At 43.3% G+C, this 22,603-nt stretch overlaps 1 protein-coding gene across 1 annotated transcript in view; it reads right to left on the reverse strand.

Annotated features, from left to right (window-relative positions):
- NTN4 (netrin 4) overlaps positions 1-22,603 on the reverse strand; it is a 101,305-nt gene that overhangs the window by 28,297 nt on the left and 50,405 nt on the right. Inside the window, 2 exon segments of the mRNA XM_039914082.1 lie at positions 9,223-9,411; positions 14,493-14,619. Of these exon segments, the coding sequence (XP_039770016.1) occupies positions 9,223-9,411; positions 14,493-14,619 (316 nt within the window).

Below are 22,603 nucleotides of genomic sequence, written 5' to 3' on the forward strand. Positions count from 1 at the left end.
TAACAGAAGAACTCTTCTAGACTGTAAGCTTGTTGTGTGCAGGGAACCTGTCTACAGGTCAGTCGGTCAGTCAGTTGTATTTACGGAGTGCTTATGGCGGGCCAAGTACTGTACTAAGCGCCTGGGAGACAATATAACAGACACATTCAACTCTGTTGCACTGTACTCTTCCAAACGTTTAGTACAGTGCTCTCAACAAAATACCACTGACTGACTGATTGACAAGGTGGGGGTTATCAGATCTCTTTATTAGCTGATCTTGCAACGAAGGTTCCGATTTAAATGGGCCCAGCTATGGTAAAGGCCAGAAGGGGGAGCTAGGTTTCCTTCCCTTCCTGTCATTTATCCCCATCTTCTCCGGCCACCCCACCAGGAAAACTTAAATAAGTCTAAGTAGCAGAGTGACCTCAGCCCCAGAGCTGATAAAACACATGCATGATTGGCACTGTCGATCAATCCCTGGCATTGTTGGCAGGGGGACTTAAGGTGAGGCCCAAGTCCCAACTTCATTTCACTACGGTAAAAGTTGTATTTCCTCCTGGTGGGGTGCACTTTGGACACAGACTAGGGATTAAGCCTGATAAAAGCCTTAATGAAGAGTTTTTGCAACCCGCTCTTCTCCAGCCTAAACAGTCCCAGTTGCTTTAACCATGTCCCCCGGGAGGGCCTCTTTTTCAGTCCTTCAATTATCTTCATTGCCCTTTGAATCCTCTGCAAGTCCTCCACTTCTCTTTAATACTGTGGAGTCCAGAATTAGATTCGGGATTCTAGAAAGGGGGCTAGCCAGTATTTACGTATTTGGCAGAATAGCTCCTTTGATTGACGATAAGCGATAAAGAAGAAAACAGAAGTGAATGTGTTATAACAACTATTGCTCTTGCCCCCGCACTTGGCCGCGCATCAACTGAAGGCTATTATTCTTTCCCGAAGCTCATGACCTCGAAGAGTGTTAATGGGCTACATACCCTTATCAAAAGCAGAATTTTTATCCCTTGACTTTATTATGCTCATGGTAACATATGGCCATTTCATCATTCACATTTGAATTAAAATCTAACAATAAAGCCTTAGTTTAAGAGCTCTCTTTCCCCTCCGTACCCCCTCCAGGGAAATAACACCAATATCAGTCCAAGTCTCTTGGAAGGGAGTTCACAGCTTTTCCTCTTTCCTCTTCCAAACTGTCTTAATCATAATCTAGTTGTGTTTTTTAGGCATTTGTCAAAACCCTTGCCATTGAAATTTTAAATGGATTATGTGGGCAGGTGCTTCCACGGTCCAGAAACTAGTTACTATCCTGATAAAGACCCTCTGAATCCCTTGTGTTTTAAGAGATACACTAGTCTTCCCAGTTCATACATCTACAATGAAAATTTGATTTTTCACTTCATCCCTGTTGATAAATATGATACTATGTTCCACCTCTCAGCCCTTGGATTTAGCCGGTGAGGTGACTGTTTTCCTTCTGTCTTGAACTAAGGGTTTGCAGTCCTCAAATGTCCTGACATTTTTTTCTGAATGGGAGAAATAAATTCAGTTTCAATGGCCTCTGCTGGTCTTAAGAAAATAAGAAACAGCTTCTCTGGAAATGCTCAGGAGTATTTCTTGTCTTTGGAAGCCAGCGATTTATTGGCTGCATCCCAACAAGTAGACTCACTGTAAGATTTAATAAAGTGGGAAGGAGAACAAACGGGGATGATTACATTTCCCCCAGGAATAAACCCGTTGAGTAGATCCGGCTCTGACTCCTGTTTATTCACATATGGCCTCACTGGTCTGAATGTGAAAAGCACTTGGAAGATCCTGGCAAAATTTTGGTGTTTCTTCTCCTATCCTTGGCTGATTTGGTCCTTGGCCTAGCCTAGCCTGGAAATAACATTTCCCCCAGGGTCTGGTATAGGTGGATGCTTAATTTATTCTACTGGTGTTACTGACCATAATTCCACCAGTCTACTGGACATTTTAGCTCCAACTTATTAGTCACTGTTAAGAGCAGGTAGCAGCAGCAGGAAGTGGGACTGATCTTTGATCCTTGCACGCAACTGTCCAAACTTATTTGTCAGAGCTTTTGGAGGAAAATCCCCCTCTCACATTACAGAACACTTGCCTTCTGATCATCACTCTGACCGAGCTATGAGTGAATGAATTCTACTGTATAAATTCTGTTATGTCTCCCTACTTGTAATTTATTTTGGTGTCTAACTCCTCTGCTAGATTGTAAACCCACTGGGGGGAGGGATCATTTCTACTACCTCAATTCTACTACCCAAAATGCTCAGTATAGTTCTTGGCACAGAGAAAATGCTCAAAAAATATGACTGACTACTGTACCTGCTGATATGCCTCTTTCAGCTAAGGATTGGTATCAACAGTATTTATGTCAGGTTTTAAGGATTTTTTTGCCCTGAAGATAGGAACTGCTCAGTTATTTCTTCCTTCACATATATGAAATCTGTTTTTCATATCAAGGCTGTGGTTGTTATTCACAGCCAATGGATCAAAGACATCAGCAAGGTTGATCAATATACAGCAGATAGTGTTTCAGACTAAGGTCGGGGAGTGGGGTTGTCCAGGCAGAATTAGGGAAAAATCTGAATTTTAGAATTTTTTACAAATGCAGTTGTACTACCAAATTGTGGGCGGATGTTTCTCTGGGTTTTTAATCTATCCTTTTTTTTTTCTTTTTCTTCTGACTCCAAACTGCCTGGCACAGCTGGTGAGTCAGGAAATGTTTCTCCTCCTCCTTCTACTCCTTCTCACTTCTGTATTATCTCTTTAACTGAGACTTTACTAACCACAATGCAGATCAAATACTTATTTCTTGAACTAAACCCTGCCCTTCATTCAGCAGGGAAGAGGGCAAAGGGAAAAAGCAGTGGGTCAAATTGTAGTGTAATCCAGATTAGCAGTGTGAAAAATGAGCTTTTCCTGAATTCATTTTTTGAGGGTTGGGGGTAGGCTGCAAATAATATTTAGGAAATTAATAACTTTTTATGGTATTTGCTAAGTGCTTACTATGTGCCAGACACTGTACTAAATGCTGGGATAGATACAAGTTAATAATAATAATAATAATATTTGTTAAGCACTTACTATGTGCTGGGTACTGTACTAAGCACTGGGATGGATATAAGCAAATCAGGTTGGACACAATCCCTGTCCCACATAAGGCTCACGGTCTTAATCCCTATTGTACAGATGAGGTAACTAAGGCACAGAGAAGTGAAGTGACTTGCCCAAGGTCACACAGAAGACAAGTGGCAGAGCAGGGATTAGAACCCAGGTCCTTCTGACTCCTAGGCTTGTGCTCTGTCCACTATGCCACGCTGTTTCATGCTGCTTCAATGCTTTTCACATTGAAGGCCTCCTCTGGCCTCTTCTCCAGCGCTTCTGGTCATTCCAAGTCTGAAAAAGGGCTGGACACTCAATTACCCAGCCCTTCTAGTTCTACTCATTATTCCAGGGAAGAAACTGAGAGCTGGGAGAGAAGCTCTCTAAAGGAAAAAACAGTGAGGTGCCCCCTCTACTTTTCCCCCTTTATTTCCCCTCCTCCCTCTCTTCTCTCTCCAGATAGTGGGTAGCTGAAGAACGGGCAGCTGACTCCTATTCCTTTAGTGGTGGGGGAGTCCTCTAGTACCCACATCTATGTTGCTGGATAATCCAGTTCTCCAAGAAGTTCCTAAATCCCCCTTCTTCCTGTCCTTTCAAATCCTCATAGCTGCCCATCCAAATCCTCCACATCATGAGAAATTAGTGCAAATCGCAGGAAGTTTATTCTTCTCATAATTCCTTTTGCATCCCAGGAAATACCACAAGCCTAACATAAAGGAGTAAACTATCATAAGATGCTACGCCAGAAGCAAGCTGAAGCGGGCCAGAACACAGCTCTGATATAAGGGAAAGCCCTAGAATGACTGTTCCGGTTATGAAAACTGTTTTGTTGTGGCAGCAGTCCCCAGCCCTACCCCCAGGCCCTGCTGTCTCTTGGTCGCTAACAGCCAAAGCTGAAAAGCGGGCTCTGGGCATGGAACGGGGAGAGGGAATCGGCCCTGGACCGGGTACAAATAGAGCCTCCTGCAGTGAACAGTGAGCGGGCATTGACAGGGAAGATGACGGCTGGAGACAGTGCTGCTGTGAGGGTGGGGCTGGGCCACCCACTGCCTCCCCAGCCTGGCCCAATCCGGCGAGCATGGCCCCTTAGACACGCTCCCTTGCCACCTACCAGGCACTCACTGCTGCTCCTTAAGCCTCACCTCCCTGCACCCTGTTTCTGGGGCAGAAGAAGAAACAGTAGTCTGCTTGCTTGCTCTTTCCTCCCTCTCTTTTGCTCTCCTTCCTTCCCCTTACCACTGCCATCACTAGGACATCTGGGGCAAAACTGGGTAGGAGATGTGGGGGAAGAGGAAGGGTGTTGTGGGGAGAAGGAAGGAAGTTTGAGTTTGCGAAGAAGTTCAGCCCTCCAGCACCTGAATAACTTGTACCTACCTCAGCACTTAGGATAGTGCTTGGGCACTTAGGATAGTGCTTGGCACATAGAAAGTGCTTAACAAGTACCATAATTATGATTATTACTATTAGTGAGACCTGAACCTTGAGTCTGTGCTCCTTCTGGGCTGTGGGAAGAACTGCTCCTCATGGGGATGGGGTTGGGAAAGGCATAAAAGCCCTTTCTGGGGTTTCTGTTCTCTCCTTGACAGATAGAAGTGCCAAGTGACCTGGGTGCCTGGCTTCCGGTTCAGCTCATGAGAGCAGCACAATACCTGAAAACGTGTGCTGTCACGGGCATTCTGGTGAGAAATACGCTTTTGTTACAGTACTGGTAAAATGAAATGTATTCTACTGATACATGTAAATTCTTATAAACAGAAGAGGGGTGATATGTTCTGTTTTCTCCTTATTCTGGGAGCAACTTTCAAGATAGAAACTCTCTTTTGCATTCTTTGTTACTCCCCTAGGCCCCGAAGCAGTATCTTGCATACACCGAATAAACACTTGTTGGCTGAGTTGCCATGGCCGGCTGTTCTGATAGAAAGAGGCCTACTTTGTACCTTTCAGGGGTCCAGAGGAGTCAAAGTGAAGGAAATAATGATCTCCTGGGATGAAATACAGTGACCCTGACTACATTACTGGACCCTTCCAGGACAGATTCACCCTACTGGGGATCCATTTTCATCCTGCAGACCTGTTTCACTCAGCTTTTGATCCTCGGTGTGGCCGTATTAAAAAAAATTAGAGGATATTTATCTTGGCCCAACGCTACAGTCATTACTCAGGCAATCCTCCCACTGAAAACATTTTCATGAATATAGTCCCTGTTGGGTCTTAAATTGCTTTCCCTTCATGTTAAACTCTTACAAAGATGATAGCACTTTTCATGCAGCTCGGTCATTTGCAAATGAGAGAGTATCACAGAATGCTCTCAAATAATTCAGAATTATAAAACATGACTAATGCATCAGCAACAAATAAATTTGGATTCCTAGGAAATAATGTAGATGTCAGTTTTCGTGTAAGCAGGGGATGAATGGTTATGTCGTGCTGTCTTTTGGAGAGGCAGCACTGTGCTCAAGCCTGCTTCTGTGGGCACCATCGGGGGGAGGCTGAGGGGCAGCAGCAGTTGACAATATGAAACCACTTGCCTCCCTGCGTCCGAGACAGAAGCGGCGCCTGTGTGAATGGGGACCTGGAAGAGGGACACAATGGCTCTGAAGAAAGGGGGATGGAGAGTCAGAGGTTCCCTGGAGAAAGGGGGATGGAGAGTCAAAGTTTCTCTAGAGAAAGGAGGATGGAAAATCAGAGATTCCCTGGAGAAAGAAGGATAGAAAATCAGAGATTCCCTGGAGAAAGGGAGGTGGAGAGTCAGAGAGTCTCTGGAGAAAGGGGGGATGGGAAACTGATATTCCCTGGAGAAAGGGGGATGGAAAATCAGAGATTCCCTGGAGAAAGAACAATGGGGAGTCAGAAATTTCCTGGAGAGAGGGGTATAGGAAGTCAGAGATTCCCTGATTTGGGGGATTCAGTCAAAACGTTCTAGGTTTGGAGATTTTGTCCATCATTATTACATTATGCTGCGTTGCTCAATGTGGCCCCCCCAGCTTTCTGTGGGTTGGGGCGGCTGCTCTGGGGAAGGGCTGGCATTGCTTTTTACACCTCAAGCTGTCCAGGCATCTGAAACTGGCTCTGATTACATTCATCTCTAAAGGTACAAACAGGTGGTGGCCAGTTAAGTGAACTCTCACCAGGGGTTTCTTGAGCAAGAAGTAGATGTCTATTTGTAAATGTTATCATCCTCATTCAAATGAACTCAATCATGGGCTCACAGTAAAGCAATTCACTCCTATCATTAATCTGATTCCAAAGGTGTGGTCCAATTAATTTCCAGGCCAAGTTTATTTCCTTTTGCTGGCTAGTTCAAATATCGTTTGGGGAAATAGCTACGATAGGTGAAAAGTAACGTGGCTGAGTGGAAAGAGCACGGGCCTGGGAGTCAGGGGACCTACGTTCTAATCTCGGTTCCACCATTTACTTACTCCGTGACCTTGGGCAAGTCACTTAATTTCTCTGTGTCTCAGTTTTTTCATCTGCAAAATGAAGTTTCAATACCTGTGCTCCCTCCTACTTAGACTGCGAGCCCCATGTGAAACCTGATTATCTTGTGCCTACCCCAGCACTTACTATAGGGCTTGTAAGCACTTAACAAATCCCAGAAAGTAGGAGGGAGAACAGACATTGAATCCCCATTTTACAGATGAGGGAATTGAGGCAAAGAGATGTTAAATGAGTCGCCCAAAGCCATATAGTAGATAACTGGTAAAGCCAGGATTAGAACCCAGGTCCTCTGACTTCCAAGCCTGTGTTCTTTTCACTAGGCAACACTGCTTCCCATATGTGTATTTTGTACCTACTTTTCTTTGTCACCTCCATCAATCAAAAAGTTGAGATCATTTTTACAGAACAAAATCACCCTGATCTAGGTAGGAGAGAAGCAATGTGGCCTAGTAGATAGAGCACCAGGCCTGGGAGTCAGAAGGACCTGGACTCTAGTTTCAGCTTCTCCACTTGTCTGCTGTGTGACCTTGGGCAAGTCAGTTCAATTCTTTGTGTCTTAGTTACCACTTCTGTAAGATGGGGATTAAGACTGTGAGCCCCATGGGAGACATGGACTGTCCCCAACCTTGATTAGCTTGTATCCACCCCAGGGCTTAGTACATAGTGCCTGGTACATAGTAAGCGCTTAATAAATGCCATAAAAAAAGAGAGAGCAATAGGCTGGAGTCAGGAGCTCTGGGTTCCAGACCCAGCTGAGGTCACTAAATGTGCTACCCTCTGATGCTGGTTACCAGAATCGTGAAATAAGGACTATAATCCCAGCCCCCAACTAATCTCATATGGCTGTTGTGAAACCCCTCTATTCTTGGAGAAAAAAATAGGATATAAATCTAAGTTATCAATCAATCAATATTTGTTGAGTGCTTGCTTTGTGCAGAGCACTGTACTAAGTGCTTGGGAGGGTACAATAAAACAATATACAAGAGTTGGTAGACACGTTCCCTGCCCACAGCCAATTTATAGTCTAGAGGAATCAGCGCTACTATCCTGTTTTTCTGCAGTCTTCTTGCCACTGGTATTATTTTTTTTAAAAAAACTGAGGAGTTTTGAGGTGTCACCAATCCTTAGAACATCCCCAAATTCTTTATATTGTTTATGGATCCTTCTCTGGCTCGGTTGTTAGATGTATAGACACTTATGCAACCAGGCAATCCCCACTGGCTCCCCAGTACACATCAACAGCTATTTCAGCCAAGTCTGACATTTACTTAAGCTACATATCCACCTGCTTCAGATAGTGTCATGAGCATCAGGATAGATCTTTGTTAATTCTCCCTCTCTTTTCAAACCAAGTCTCATCATGGAACTATGCCAACTCCAAAGCGGAACCTGCTTTATAGGACCTTGGTTATTTCTGGGGGGGGGCAAGGGATTATTGGAGACTTCTAAATTAGCTGGCATTCCACAGAGTGTATCAGTGAACAGTGTCAGGCTACAGAGCAAATAAACTGTTTTTCAGGCCTTCAGCTTTGTTCCAAGGATAAATACCAGGCAGATGTAATAGTAGATGCAGAGCACTACCACAGGCAAGTGACTGCTCCTTTCTGTTTCATATACAGCTTTGCTTGTATTATGCATCAGTGTGTATGTCTTTATTGTTTAAACGTGATAATGAAATCAGGGGATCACCAGGACTGTTTCTGGGGCAGGGCGAATTAGGATAACCGCCTCAGGTCCGAGCTGAACGGTACCTAGAACTTCCCTCCTGACTAGAGCAATACAGCTGCTCACTCCTGGAGAATGAAAGGGGAAGGAACCAAATTCATTCATTAAATAGTATTTATTGAGCGCTTACAATGTGCAGAGCACTGTACTAAGCGCTTGGAATGTTCAATTAGGCAACAGATAGAGACAATTCCTGCCCAAAGATGGGCTCACAGCCTAAACAAATCTGCCCTAGGAACCAATGGCTCAGGGCCTTGGGCTGAGAGGGGGAGAAGTTTGAAGACTGTAACTCCTCCTCGTCTTCCCAGAACCAAGTTTATTTATTTATTTATTTATTTATTTATTTATTTATTTATTTATTATTTATGGTATTTGTTAAGTGCTTACTATGTGCCAGGTACTGTAATAAACATAGGAGTAGATACAAGGAAAACAAGTTGGACACAGTCCAAGTTCCACATGGGGCTCACAGCTTTAATCCCCATTTTACAGTGGAGGAAAATGAGGCACAGAGAAGTGAAATGACTTGCCCAAGGTCACACAGTGACAAAGGGAGGGCCCATGCTCTCTGTACTAAGCCATACTGTTTCTCAGTTAAGAAGAAAAAGCCCCCAACACTCCCCTTGGGATGACCCTCGATGTCATTTCCCTGACAACCCCTTTTTCTTCCCTATCCCTTTTTCCTCTATTCTACCTCTGCTTCCCCCGGCTCTCATTCCTTAAGCAGGCTTCCCCATACCAAGTGCGTCTTACAGAAGAGGGTATTTTTCTGGCACTTGTGTTGCTCCAGAGCAACACATAGGAATCCCTGTTCACCGATGAAGACATCAATATTAACTGAATTCTGAGAAGTTACCATGCTTCTTCTGAACTGACAAGACGAAGGACTAAAGGATTTCCATCTGCTGGTTTTTAAGCTTTGGTTCCTGCGGGAATCAGCTGTTCACTTACATTTGCAGGCATCGGGGGCTGAGAAGGGTCGTCGGAGATCCCGATAGAAGCCTGGCTTGCACCGCTGGCAGTGCTGCCCTTCAGTGTTGTGTTGGCAGTTGTCACAGACTCCACCGCTGCGATTCCCCGATGCCTGCCATATGTCAATGTCAAAGTGACACGTATCGGCGTGACCGTTGCACTTGCATGCTGGGAGAGATCAGAAGAGAGGGAGGCAGCCCGTTAAAAATGGTAAGCAAATGGAGACCTTAAGAGAGTAAAAGTATGCTGTTCTGGCCCCAGAAGGTTTTTGATGTAGAATAGCAATAATGAAATTGTGATGCTTATTAAGCCTTACTATGTGACAAGCACTCTACTAAGAGCTGGGATAGATACAGGATAATCAGATAGAACACAGTCCCTGTCTCACAGAGAGTTCACAGTCTAGGAGGACAGATAACAGGTATTTAATCCCCATTTTACAGATGAGGAAGCCGAGGCATAGAGAAGGGACTTGCCCAGGGTTCATTCATTCATTCATTCAATAGTATTTATTGAGGTCACACGGCAGGCTAGTGTCAGAGCTGAGATTAGAACCCATGGCTCCAGATACCAGGCTGGTGCCTTTTCCATTAAGCCATAAAAATCAGAACAATGTAATGGGATAGGCTTTTATTATAGTGATGCCTGCGAGGCCTGGATTTGCCCCTGTAAGCTCCTCTAGACTGTAAGCTCATGGTGGGCAGGGAACATGTCTACGAACTCTGCGATATTGTGATATTGTACTTTCCCAAGCGCTTAGCACGGTGCTCTGAACAGAGTAAGCACTCAATAAATACAATCGATTCATTGACTGATGGACTTTTTTTTACTGGAGAGTGAATTGGATCAACTTCTCTGAGAAGTATCCAAAAGTGATATTGCCATTTCCAGATTTCCAATCCTGAGTTTGCAACCAGTACATAATTCGCCCCAGAAGAGGTGCCGGGGCTCTGACTGGAGGGACTACTTTCACAGCCTCTGCCTCGGGGACCACAGGGAGAAAAGAGGGACTTCACCTTAGACATATCCAGATTATCTTGCATTTTCCTGACAAAGTGATTAGCAGACCATCCAGTACTATGAAGCCTCTCGCTAAGGCCCGGGATTCACGGCTGGCATTTTCAAGCTCTGAAATGACCAACATATTCAAAGTACAATTTATCATTCCTGTAAGGATGTTTCTGAGTCCCAGCTATAAACCAGATTGGAGTGTCAGAAGTCAAAAGGTCCAATCAGAAAGTCAGTTGCGCAGGGGTCCATACGGTGGCAATTTCTCTGGGCTGGCTAGGACTGCGAAATCAAACCAAACCATCAATCAACCAATCGATTGTATTTATTGAGTGCTCACTCTGTTCAGAGAACTGTGCTAAGCGCTTGGGAAAGTACAATATCACAATGTCGCAGAGTTGGTAGACATGTTCCCTGCCCACCATGAGTTTACAGACTAGAGGAGTTTACGGAGGCAAATCCAGGTTTCTAGGCCCCTTGAGTGGTTTAGCTCTAGTAAGAACTTCGCTGAATCCTCTTGCTGCTTTGGTTGGGGAAGGAGAAAGTGGGGAGTAAAGAGGAGGTCTGTGATCCAGGCCTCCACCCAACAAGAACTCATGTGCATTAGGCCCACTGAGCCATCCTGCGGAGGTAATTTTCCGAATCTCCTGCCCTGCTGGAGCCTTGTAAAACCACCCTTCCACCCCATATTTCAAACTCTGGATCAGGAATCATCGCTGTGAAACTGTGCTCTTGGAAACTTTCAGAGATTATCAGCAGCTCTAAGTTACACATTTCCTCTGCTCTGTGCATTTAAAAACAGAGTTGGCTGCTATGGAAAGGTTACTCTATTTGGGAGTTCAAGAAATAATCTTAAATTTTTCCTCTTGGGTAACATAAGAATGAGAAGGCAACTTCCTCTAGGAGTAGAATAGTGTGTACTTTTTTTAAAGGGTTGGTATATTTTTAGAGAGACACATAACCTTCTTGTATACAGGAAGCACATAAAACTTCACTCTCCCTTACTTAGTGGAAAAAACCATCTCAGAACTGCCGAGACTCCAGCCTCTACTTTGATGTGGGAGTTGGGAGGGAAGGCAGAGGGCAGGGGTGTCTGATCCATCCCGGGACCTGTCTGGCTCCATTCACTCCTTACCACAGACGGTGCTTCTTGAGGTAGATGTACTGAGTAGCTAATCTAGCACCTGGTTAGCCCTTTTCTTTTTCACTTCCTCTAAAGGAGTAAGTAGTTGGGCTCCTCGGGGCCCAGGGGCACACAGGTACCATGGCCCTGACATGGGTCAGGGTGGCCAGGAATGAGGCCTGATTCTAGGGCAAGTGGGACTGGAGGACTATCCAGCCAAGGTCTGCTCACTTTCTGTTCCAAGGGCTGGGATAGTATGTTGCTGGGCCAGCAGTTTCCATTGAGGACAAGTAGCATGCCTTCTGACTTTTCTGCACTCCTCTGCAGTCTCCCAAACACTCAATTCAGTGCTCTGCACATGGTAGATGCTCAATAAATACTCTTGATTGAGGTATTTTGGATCTGCTGAGAGTCTGGGGCCACCAGCCCTGTTGGCTCCTCTCTGGGAATCCCAACAGGAGTGGAAATTGCTTCTGCCCTTGAAACAGCTGCCAGCAGGCTTAGGAGCAGCAAGGCCGCATGGCATCAGGAAGGGTTTAGTTGTGCCCTAAAGATGTAAGTATAATGATTGTGGCATTTATTAAATGATCACTATGTGCCAGGCACTGTTCTAAGCCTGGAGTACATAAAAGCTAATCGGGTTGGACACAGTCCATGTCTCACATAGGGCTCACAGTCTTAATCCTCATTTTACAGATGAGGTATCTGAGGCAAGGAGAAGTGAAGTGACTTGCTCAAGGTCATACAGCCGACAAGTGGAGAAGCTGGGATTAGAACCCTGGTCCTTCTGACTCCCAGGCCCTTACTCTAGCCACTAGGCCATGCTGCTTCTCTAACCAAAAGTCTTATTATAACCACGCTTGTTCAGGGGTAAAAATACACTTTCAGTCTCCTGAGATTTTTGGGGTAAAACACTGAAAACTGAGTTGTTTATTTTATGCCCAAATTATGCCCTTCGGAAGAGAAGAACTGCCAGGCTATGAACATTTTATAACTAGAAGTTAAATTTGCCTATTTGCACAAACAACACTCTTTAAGTTTATAGAAAATACAATTGTTATGAAGAAATATGCCTTTTAAGTAGAGTCTGTAATTAAGTAATAGGGTGGTGAGCTTTTCCCTAGGACTAGGAAGAAAGGAACAGATATTACAGTACAAATCGCATTTACTCTGCAAGTAGTTTTTATGGTATTTAAGTGCTTACTATATGCCAGGCATTGTACTAAAAGCGGGGGTATATACAAGACTATCAGCTTGGATACAGTCTCTGTTCCCACATAGGCTCAAAGTCTTAACTCCCATTTTATAAATGAGGTAACTGAGGCACAGAGAAGTTGTGACTTATCCAAGTCACACAGCAGACAAGTGGTAGAGCCGGAATTAGAATCCAGGTCTGCTGACTCTCAGGCCCGTGCTCTTCCCATTAGGCCATTCTGTTTCTATTTTGTATTTAGGGAAATTTTTCAAATACCTTTTCAGTATTAAACAGAGTTATTATGATTATTATTCAAAATAATTTTTTGTTCCATAAGTTTCTAGAATCACTTCTCCACAAGGTCAATGACAGACTAACTAATGGCCCATAGCCCCAGAGACCAATATGTTTACTGAAAATCAGACACATTTCCTCTAGGCTGCAAATTCAGTTTCCCAGGGACATTCTAGGAACTAACATTAATCAATATTAATTTAGGAATTTGACATTCCGATCAGATCACACAACTCAGGGTTCCAGGTTCTGGTCATGGTGCAGAATAAATGGTTCCTTGATTTGAAGACAAATCTCAATGTCACTGCACTGGCAAATTGCCATTTTCTATATTCAAGGAATTTTTACTATATGCTATAAATCTGTGGTATCTATTAACCTGACCTTGGTGAACAAAAGAGAAAAATAAATCCCCAAGGACCTTAACATTTAAAAATGCAGATGGACTACTTTGATTTTGCCACCTCCTGCTTTCAGGAAACATAAGTTGGTCCTAACCCATAAAATGAATTTCTGCCTTAAATTTCAATCATTTTGATGTTTTAATTCAGGCATGTTTACCCACAAATGACCAGTTCACTCACTAACCCAGTTGAGAATTCTCACAGAATACCAAAACTTCAGTAGGAATCCCAAGAAAACAGGAGAAGCAGTGTGGCCCAGTGGAGAGAGCATGGGCCCCGAGGTCAGAAAGACCTGGGTTCTAATCCTGCCTATGCCGAATGCTTGCTGTGTGATCTTGGGCTAGTCACTTAACTTCTCTATGCCTCAGTTTCCTCAACCCCAAAACAGGGATACCTGTTCTCCCTCCTACTTACACTGTGAGCGCCATGCGGGACAGGGGCTATGTCCAACCTAATTAACTTGTACCAATCAAAGCACATAGAACAGTGTAAGTAACATAATAAGTGCTTAACAAATATATACCTTTAAAACCTCCCCACAAAGTAGAGCAGCCAGTCCAGCTCAAATGACACAGCATGGGCACTCTTTAGTCAGTGGCTGTACAAGTACTTTTAAGGTCAGTAAGAACCTAGGGTGGCCAGTAACATAAAAAGACCAGGCGAGTCCAGCTGCGAAAGTTGGACTTGCAGCTGCAAGGAGTCAGAGCAAGCAAAATGGTTTGCTCAGATGCTCTTCCTATCTTTCTCCCTCACTGCCTGCTCCCAGTTTTACTCTAGGCTCACAACTGCCACTTACAGCTGGCACTGGCGAGATATATTTCTTGGTGGTGATCTGGGGAGACAAATGGTGTGGGTCCTAGATCTGGGATCTGGGAGTTTGGAATCCCAAATGACTCAAAAGAAAGATGCCTCTAGTTCTCAGGGTGGTGACTTCCATCACGTACCCTCAGGTGACTCAAAAGTGTGATCGGCCTGCTTTAGAGAAATGCCTTCTCAAAGAGTGGTGCTTGGGTCCCTTGAAGAGGCCAAGCAAACATAACATTCTTGGTAATGCCGACATGCTAGCAGCTTGCAAACAGTCTGCTTCTTCCTTTGAGGACATAGCATTTACAGTGACGTGGGCTTTGCCTGTGTAGGTACCTCGGCCTGTCATTCAGGCTCTTGGGAATCTAGGACCGAGTTACAAGAGAGGAATCTCCTCTGCTCAGAAGGTTTTGGTACTTACTACGGCACTCATTTGGGGCCCCCGTCTTGCCATCTGCAGCCTCCCAAGGTCGGTCATTGTATAGTGGAGCACAGTATTGGCAGTGGGAGCCTGCTGTATTGTGTTTACACATACATTTCCCGTGGACCTAGAAACAAAGACAAAACAGTCACGTTCCCCAAATGATGCCTCATCCTTATCGCTTGGGTTTAGCCACAAAATGCTTATTTACTCTGGACATAGGTATGCAATCATACAAATTAGATCATGTGCTCAGTTAGTCTTGTGATTTTTTTCTAAGATTTTCTAGGCACCAATTCAGAAGCACATTCTCCAAGCTGTTGGCTAGGTAACCAGCCCCCAGTATTATAGTCACTGGCATAGGTTAAACACTTTTTCTACCAATGTATGGTGATCAATCATAATACCAGTGGGGGTGGGGGAGGCGAGGGTAGAGGGTTGGGGTAAATCAGTTAGAGATGAGTAAAGATAATGATACTTTTAATGACGGTACTTATTAAGCACTTACTATGTATCAAGCAATGTTCTAAGCAGTGGGGTAGATACAAGTAGACGCAAGTTAATTAGGTTGGACACAGTCCCTGTCCCATATGGAGCTCACAGTCTAAGGAGGTCGGAAAACAGACACTGACTTCTCATTTTACAGATCAGGAACCTGAGGCACAGAGCAGTTAGGTGATTTGCCCAAGGTCACACAGCAGACAAGAGATAGAGACAGCATTAGAACCCAGGTTCTCTGACTCCTAGATCTGGGCTCTTTTCATAAGGATATCACTCCAAAGTTTCTGGATCCTTTTTTTCTTTCCAAAAGGAATACATTTTTCCTACTTCCCAATCCTGAACTTCCAAACAGTAACAAATGGTAGTTCTCTAACACTACCTTTCCTCCGAGTCACTGTCCATGGGACTGATCGACGCCAATCTATCAAATCAACCGACCAATCGGTAGTATTTCTTGAAAACTTACTGTGGGCAGAGCACTGTACTAAGCACTTGGAATTGTACAACAGAGCTAGTAGGTAGGTCAAACATCATCAAGCTCTTTCTGTGACTCAAACTTCCACCTTCCCATGGGTCCTTAGGAGATACCCACTGAGTTAAAGCCGGAACCTGGGCTAAATATAAAATAGAGCAGCAAAACTGATCTGGCTCTGGGGGGAGACTTCGCTAGGAATCTTTACAAAGTCCCCTTAGCATTTAGCTAACAAAATATCTGCCTGGAGTTCTCCTAGAAGTTCTCTCTTGGGAGAACTTCCTTTCTCCTCTGTGCCTCCCTAATGAGTAAGGCGTGTGAAGTCTAGTTCAAAGTATGCTCCTGGAAGCCTTACCAAGGCAATTAATATTTAATGACTATGTACAGTTGTTGCAGGTGAAGTTTTGTTTCTGCTTACTCCAGAGGGGTAAGATGGAGGCTCTTCTGGCCTACTCCCAATTGTAGCCAACTCGCTAGCCTTCAGGGTTCTGTCTGGAGAATGACAAGGAAGAAGCGACATAGGGTGGCTGCACAGAACTGCAGGGAATTCTGCATAAACAGTTAGCACCATAGGTTCAACTACTAAGTGGCTTATTTTCTTCAGCCTCGGGACTGCCTGAGTTGGATTTAAGTTCTCACTGGGCACATTTTCTTCCAAGGACTCCTCTTTTTTGCTGGCTCTCTTGTAACTGGCTCAAGTGTGAGAGGCCCATTGGATTGTGACAGTTCAGCCCACATCTCTTTCTAAGCCCTCCCCTCACAGGTCCAGACAAGACCCAAACACTTAAGTATCTGTACCTTTCAGCAGCTAAAGTGCTCTGCAAAGCCGAACACAGACTACAGTCTCTAGTGCCCCTTAAGGGCAAAGCACTGTTCAATCCAGCTTTTGAATATTTGCTCTCTCACATCTTCTGGCCATGGATAGATAACCACAATAGTGCTTTGATCCAGCTGCTTGCATTGAACCTGTTTTTATTCTGCTCCCTCTCGTCACTAAGGGGGACGAAATCTTTCTTATCAAAGAACTTCTGCACGGTGAGGGTCCTCGAGCACAGCCACATGCATCTCTTTTTCGACTAGAATTGTTGCTGTCTGCTCCTTCTAAGACAAAGGAAGCTTGGAAAGGAATGGGTTGATGGGGAAAGTTTCCCAAGGAATAAATTGCTGGGCACAGTCACACTATATTTACATGACCACAGTATAGTAGGGAAACAGGAGAGGAAAGGGGATTATGAATCACCAGTGTGTAAATCTTCGAACAGCGTGTGCTTGATCTAACAGTGGTACAGTAAAGGTTCTTTGGATAAATCATTCCCACTTCCAACTCTGCTCAGCAGGACCCCAGAAAAAGAAGTCACAGAGGTGGGGTTTGTAGGATGAAGAAGAGAGTAAAATTGGCTATCCATCACCAGTTTAGGGATGGTAAAACATTCACTTCGAGCCCTGCAATTGGTGGTCACAGAGAGCTACCTCACACTCTTTCTCTAAGCATCCTTTGGTGCCAATGTCAGGGCTAGAATATTGGGCTGGATAAACTACTGCTCTGATGCAATATGGTTTGGCATATGCTCTTAGAACTTCATTTTTATGCCTTTTTATATTTGAGCTTTGCCTGTTTGTTCCTGCCGACTCAGAGCCTAGTCCTGGGCCAAGAATCTAAGGAAGTCTTCAAGAGGCCAGTCATTTTGAGTAACCTCATCAAACATTCACACATGTCACGGGATGCCAGGGACAATTCAGGCTCCCCCGACCAGAATGAGCACCTCAAAGCATTCTCTTGATCTGAGGATTTAGAGGTACCTCCCAGGGTCTGAACGATGCCAGCCCAGCAAATTTTTTTGCCTACAGAAAAATTCAAGGAGCCGTCATTTTGACAATGTACCAAATATAACTGTAAATCATTATCCAGGCTATTTCAAACTAGAAATCCCTCTTCAGCGATCTGATTGTTGTTGTTCAAGCATGAAAGATCACCCACTATTTGATTCTTGTGAAAAATGTGCAAGCAAAACCAGGTCATAGCTGAAAAAAGAGACCTCAATAACAAGGGACCTTGAAAATGTTTAAAACGCAATCCTTGTTTGGCCCCAAACACCACCCAGGGAAAGGCAATTGGGTTATGCTAATGAGACTGTGTATTATTGACCTAGTGTTGCTCAGGATCCAAAATGCTTTAGGCACCATTTGGCTGGCTGTAAAATGTAGAATTTGAGGTTCCTTTATGGATAACACAAATGTTTTTAGACATTTCTAAGTCCTCTAAACCATATGAATGTCAAATTGAGAGATCTCTCCTCTATTTTTTGCCCTTGCACTTGGAGTTGCACTCTTTATAACAATAATTGTGGTATTTGTCAAGCACTTACTATGTGCCAGGCACTGTACTAAGTGCCGGGATAGATGCAAAGTATCAGGTGGGACACAGTCCTGGTCCCGCATGGGGCTCACAGTCTTAATCCCCATTTTACAGATGAGGTAACTGAGGCACAGAGAAGTGAAGTGTCTTGTCCAAGGTCACATAGCAGAAAAGTGATGGAGCTGGAATTAGGAGCCAGGTCCTTCTGACTCCCAGGCCCAAACTCTATCCACCAGGCTGTACTGCTTCTCTATTCACCCTCCTCTTTGTCCTGCCAAACAGGCCCCACAGCATTATGTATACATCTTTAATTTATTTATTAATATTAATGTCTGTATCCCCCTATAGAACATAGGCTCACTGTGGGCAGGGCACTTGTTGATCAACTCTGTTATACTGTACTCTCCCATATGCATAGTAAAGTGCTCTGCACACAGTAAGTGCTCAATAATTATGATTGATTGATAGATATAAAGGTCCTTCCTGAACATATCCAACAGAAAATATTTAGTATAGAGACCATACTGCTTAGCATCTTTTAGCACAGTTACCTTAAAAAGACTTCCAGGCCTGGAGTTTAAGACAAAATAAGGTGCTTTTACTCACTTGTAAATTGTGTACTTGTCAAAATAACTGGGCTGTTTTAATGATAAGTGCTCTAAAAGAGCCACAGAGATAGGAAGGCATGCCATGCAGGTTACAGGTTATCTTTCCTGCCTGGTTGTTCCTTCTTGACTCATATATTCAGTTTTTCACTCATTCTCTCTGTCTCGGTGTCTGTTTCTTTTTCTCCCTGACTTTCCCTTTCTCTTTCTATCTGTGCCTGTCTCTCTTTTCTTCTGTGTTTGCCTCTTTCTCTTTCTCTCCGTGTCTCTCTCTTTCCTGTCACTTTTACTGGCGGTCTTTCTCTACATGCTATCTAGGCTCCACATGCTTATTAAAGACATTTAACTATTTGTTTCCAAATATGGTATGAGTAATCACATTGGCACAGTATATTTTCATTTCTTTTTATCTTCTTTCCATTTGGAGCTATACTTATAAATAAAATTGTGTAAGACATCCCTTAACAATATCAATTCTTTCATATTTACATCACTTTACAGCATTGCATGTTAATAGAAGATAGGAATAGTACCCAATTCATCAAATAAAACACATACACTAAAGACAGCTGTGGTAATTCAGAAACAACTTTCTAACTGCGAAATGATTTATAAACTGGCTCTGAACTAAACAACAACTTAAGCAAAATGCAAAGGGCAGAAAGAGATGAAATTCTAAGGAGATAATGTGACCTCTTTGAGTGAAAAGGATTTACTTCTAAAAGAATGAACTTAATGCATGAAAAGAGGAAAATTATAACAGCTTAGCCTGTTGGAACCTGCTCCTCTTATCCAGGACAAAAACAGGCGAAACAATGCTAAACCTAGCTCTTGTGAGAAAATATCTCCCTTCTATTAATAAGTACAATACATCTTTCCTGCACTGAGTGTTCACGTTTGTAGAGTACCAATAGAAATGAAAGCCCAGTGATGAATGTGAAATGAAATAATTGAGTCAATAGAACAGTCTGCTTGAGACAAATTTCAAGGAGTGAGGGGTAAACACTGAAGGCTGAGTATCCCAAATCCTCGCCCACTGAATACGGCATATAGAGGAAGAATGTAAACAATTGAACAACTCAGCACTGTGCTTCTCTGACTGTACTCGAACTCCAGAAAAAAACAGGTCTTAGAAATAGGGACAGCAACAGAGTAAAGACAAGAGGGTCTATTATGGGTAAGGAGATATACAGGCCACTTTTCAGAGCATTCTGAAAGGCTTCACTAAATGGTTGACTTCCATTACACTTCTGGGCACTTTAAAAGGCATCACTGGTGCACTGACCCTCGAGGATGTAAGCTCTTTGTGGGCAGGGAACAGGTCTACTTACTGTATTCTCTTGTATTCTCCCAAATGCTTAGTTCAGTGCTCTGCCCAAAGTAAAAACTCAATGAATACCATTGATTGATGGATTGAATGAATGACTGTTTTAAAAAGGGGTCATTTCTTCTGAGCTATCTGGGGCTAATTAGAAACACCACTTCTGTAACTATTGAGAGCCCTTTTGAGTTAAGGTTCTAAGCAGTGAATCTGGCTGTTTTGATGATTTCAAACAAGAATAAAGTTGAAATTCACTACATAAGGGGGTTCCAACTCTAGTGAACCCATTTTCTGACATTCAACACTGCTGCTCAGAAGAAGTCAACTGAGAAAGGGTAGCTCTACTTTAGTGCAGAAACAATAATAATGATGGTATTTATTAAACACTCATGTGCCAAGATTACACACTGCTGCACAAGCGGCTCACAGTGTAAGAGGGAGAGAGAACAGGTATCATATCTCTATTTTATAAAGGAGGAAACTGAAATACAGAGAAATTATATGACCTGCCCAAGAACTGACACTTTAGGGACAAAGTCATTAACTTTTCTTCCACAGGGTTTGGAGGATCGCCCAGAAGTGGAGTTGTAAAGATAATGGCTGCACTTTGGTACTCCCCAACACACACACTGTCAAGCTGTTTGTTTGTTTTACTCCTTGCCCACGTCCATGTCCATGTCTTCCCTCTGGCCTGGAAATCCCTACACTTTCATATCCAACAGACTGCCATTTTTCACACCTTCAAAGCCTTATTATAATGTTGGTATTTGTTAAGCGCTTACTATGTTCCGAGCACTGTTCTAAGCGCTGGGGTAGACACAGGGGAATCAGGTTGTCCCACATGGGGCTCACAGTCTTAATCCCCATTTTACAGATGAGGTAACTGAGGCACCGCAAAGTTAAGTGACTTGCCCAAAGTCACACAGCTGACAAGTGGCAGAGCCGGGGTTTGAACCCATGACCTCTGACTCCAAAGCCCGTGCTCTTTCCAGTGAGCCACGATCACATCACCTCCAAGAGGTCTTCTTCGACTAAGACATTTCCACTATTCCCTCTCACTTCTACATCACCTAAGCACTTGAATCTGTATGCCTTATTCACGCCTTCAGCCAAATGGCACTTATGTATATATTCATAATTTATTTTAATGTCTCTCTCCCCTCTAGAATGTAAGCTCATTATATTGTACTTTCCCAAGTGTTTAGTATAGTGCTCTGCACATAGTAAACACTCAAAAAATATGATTGACTGACTTCTCTACACAGACTAAAACCTCAATACCACTGATTGATTGATTGATTCATTCATTCATTCGATCAATCAATCAATATTTATTAAGCTCTTACTGTATCCAAAGCATTGAACTAACTGCTTGCTAGAGAACAGCAGAATCAAAACTTGTGACCTTTGTCTTCAGAGAATTTGTAATCTTAAAGATGGAGGGGAACAGGCTATTTACAAATAGAAAGAACCAATTTGTGGTTTGCCTTCATAGACAAAGAATCTAGTTCAACTTAACCAGGTCATCCTGCGTTTTCCATTCTGAACAGGGGATCAGAAATCCGAAATTTGGTTTCTAGTTTATATCATCATCATCATCTCATCTTCAGTATTAATATAGAGTACCTACAGTGTGCACAGTACTGTGCTAGGTGCTTGGGAGCACGCAAGATAAGTAAAAAAAAATGGTCCCCACCCTCTGAGACAGGCAGACAATGATGATGGAGTCTCCAGTCAAGGGTGATGAACTGAGACTTCAGATTTGAGAACCTGAACAAAGGAATTGATTACGATGATAGCAGTTTGTATAGTGCCTCTTACACTTCATCCCTGCCAGTCATGACAGCAGGTATTTAATGGGGTTATGAGGGAAACCAGAGAGACAACTGGTCAGTAGGACCTGGATTCCAATCCTGACTCCACTAAGTCTGCTATATGATCTTGGAAGAAGTTACTTAATTTCTCTGTGCCTCAGTTATCTCATCTGTAAAATGAGGATTAAGACTGTGAGCCCCATGTGGAAATGGATGGTGTGCAACCTAATTAGCTTCTGTCTACCCCAGCACTTAGTACAGTGCCTGGCACTTAGTAAGTGTTTAACAAATACCACAAAAAAGTAAGCCAAAAAAGAATCAATTCATTAGTAAGTGGAATAAGTACATCAACAACTATTAGGGCTGCAGACAGTTGAGATGATCTGATCTGAGACCTGGAGGAGGCAGGACTTTATAGAGCTATTTCCAGTTAAACTGCTGGAACCTTTGGTGTCCTCTACCTCTAATGATTTTGATGAAGAGGAGGAGGAAAAGGTGGAGGAGTGTTGAGAAGCAATGCTGAAAATTCTTGTATGCTACCAAATTCTGATTTTTGCTCCCTAAAGCCGTGCAATAAATATATGTTAACTGACCATAAAGAAATGTAGTAAAAGGCACACATGGATAAAGTTGCTAAAACTGGTTCTTGCAAGGCTGAAGTTGGATGAAATTTCATAGAAGCTAAGATCTTTTCCATTTCCATTTCCAGGCATTTTTGGGAAAAATGTTCCTTTCTTCCTAATCTTTGGATTAGTAATTTTCAATATGAGGATTCTTCAGACTCTACCTTATGGCTGTGGCAAATTAGCCCAGAAAAACCAGCTAGAAAAATTAAGCGACACAAGGACTGAGGCCATTTATTAAAATGACTGATGATGATCTCTTCAGTTTTGTCAAGACAAGAATTCTTTATACCTAACTTTATTTCATGCTGAGGTATATATTGTTTTCTTATTTCCTGTGAAAGGTAGGAAATGAAGCACGGGGAGAGGTAGTAATCATGAGATTGTCTCCTTTCTAGATACAAGGACAATTACCTTTG

This window comes from Ornithorhynchus anatinus, chromosome 14 (genome assembly GCF_004115215.2).
Source record: "Ornithorhynchus anatinus isolate Pmale09 chromosome 14, mOrnAna1.pri.v4, whole genome shotgun sequence".
NCBI lineage: Eukaryota > Metazoa > Chordata > Mammalia > Monotremata > Ornithorhynchidae > Ornithorhynchus > Ornithorhynchus anatinus.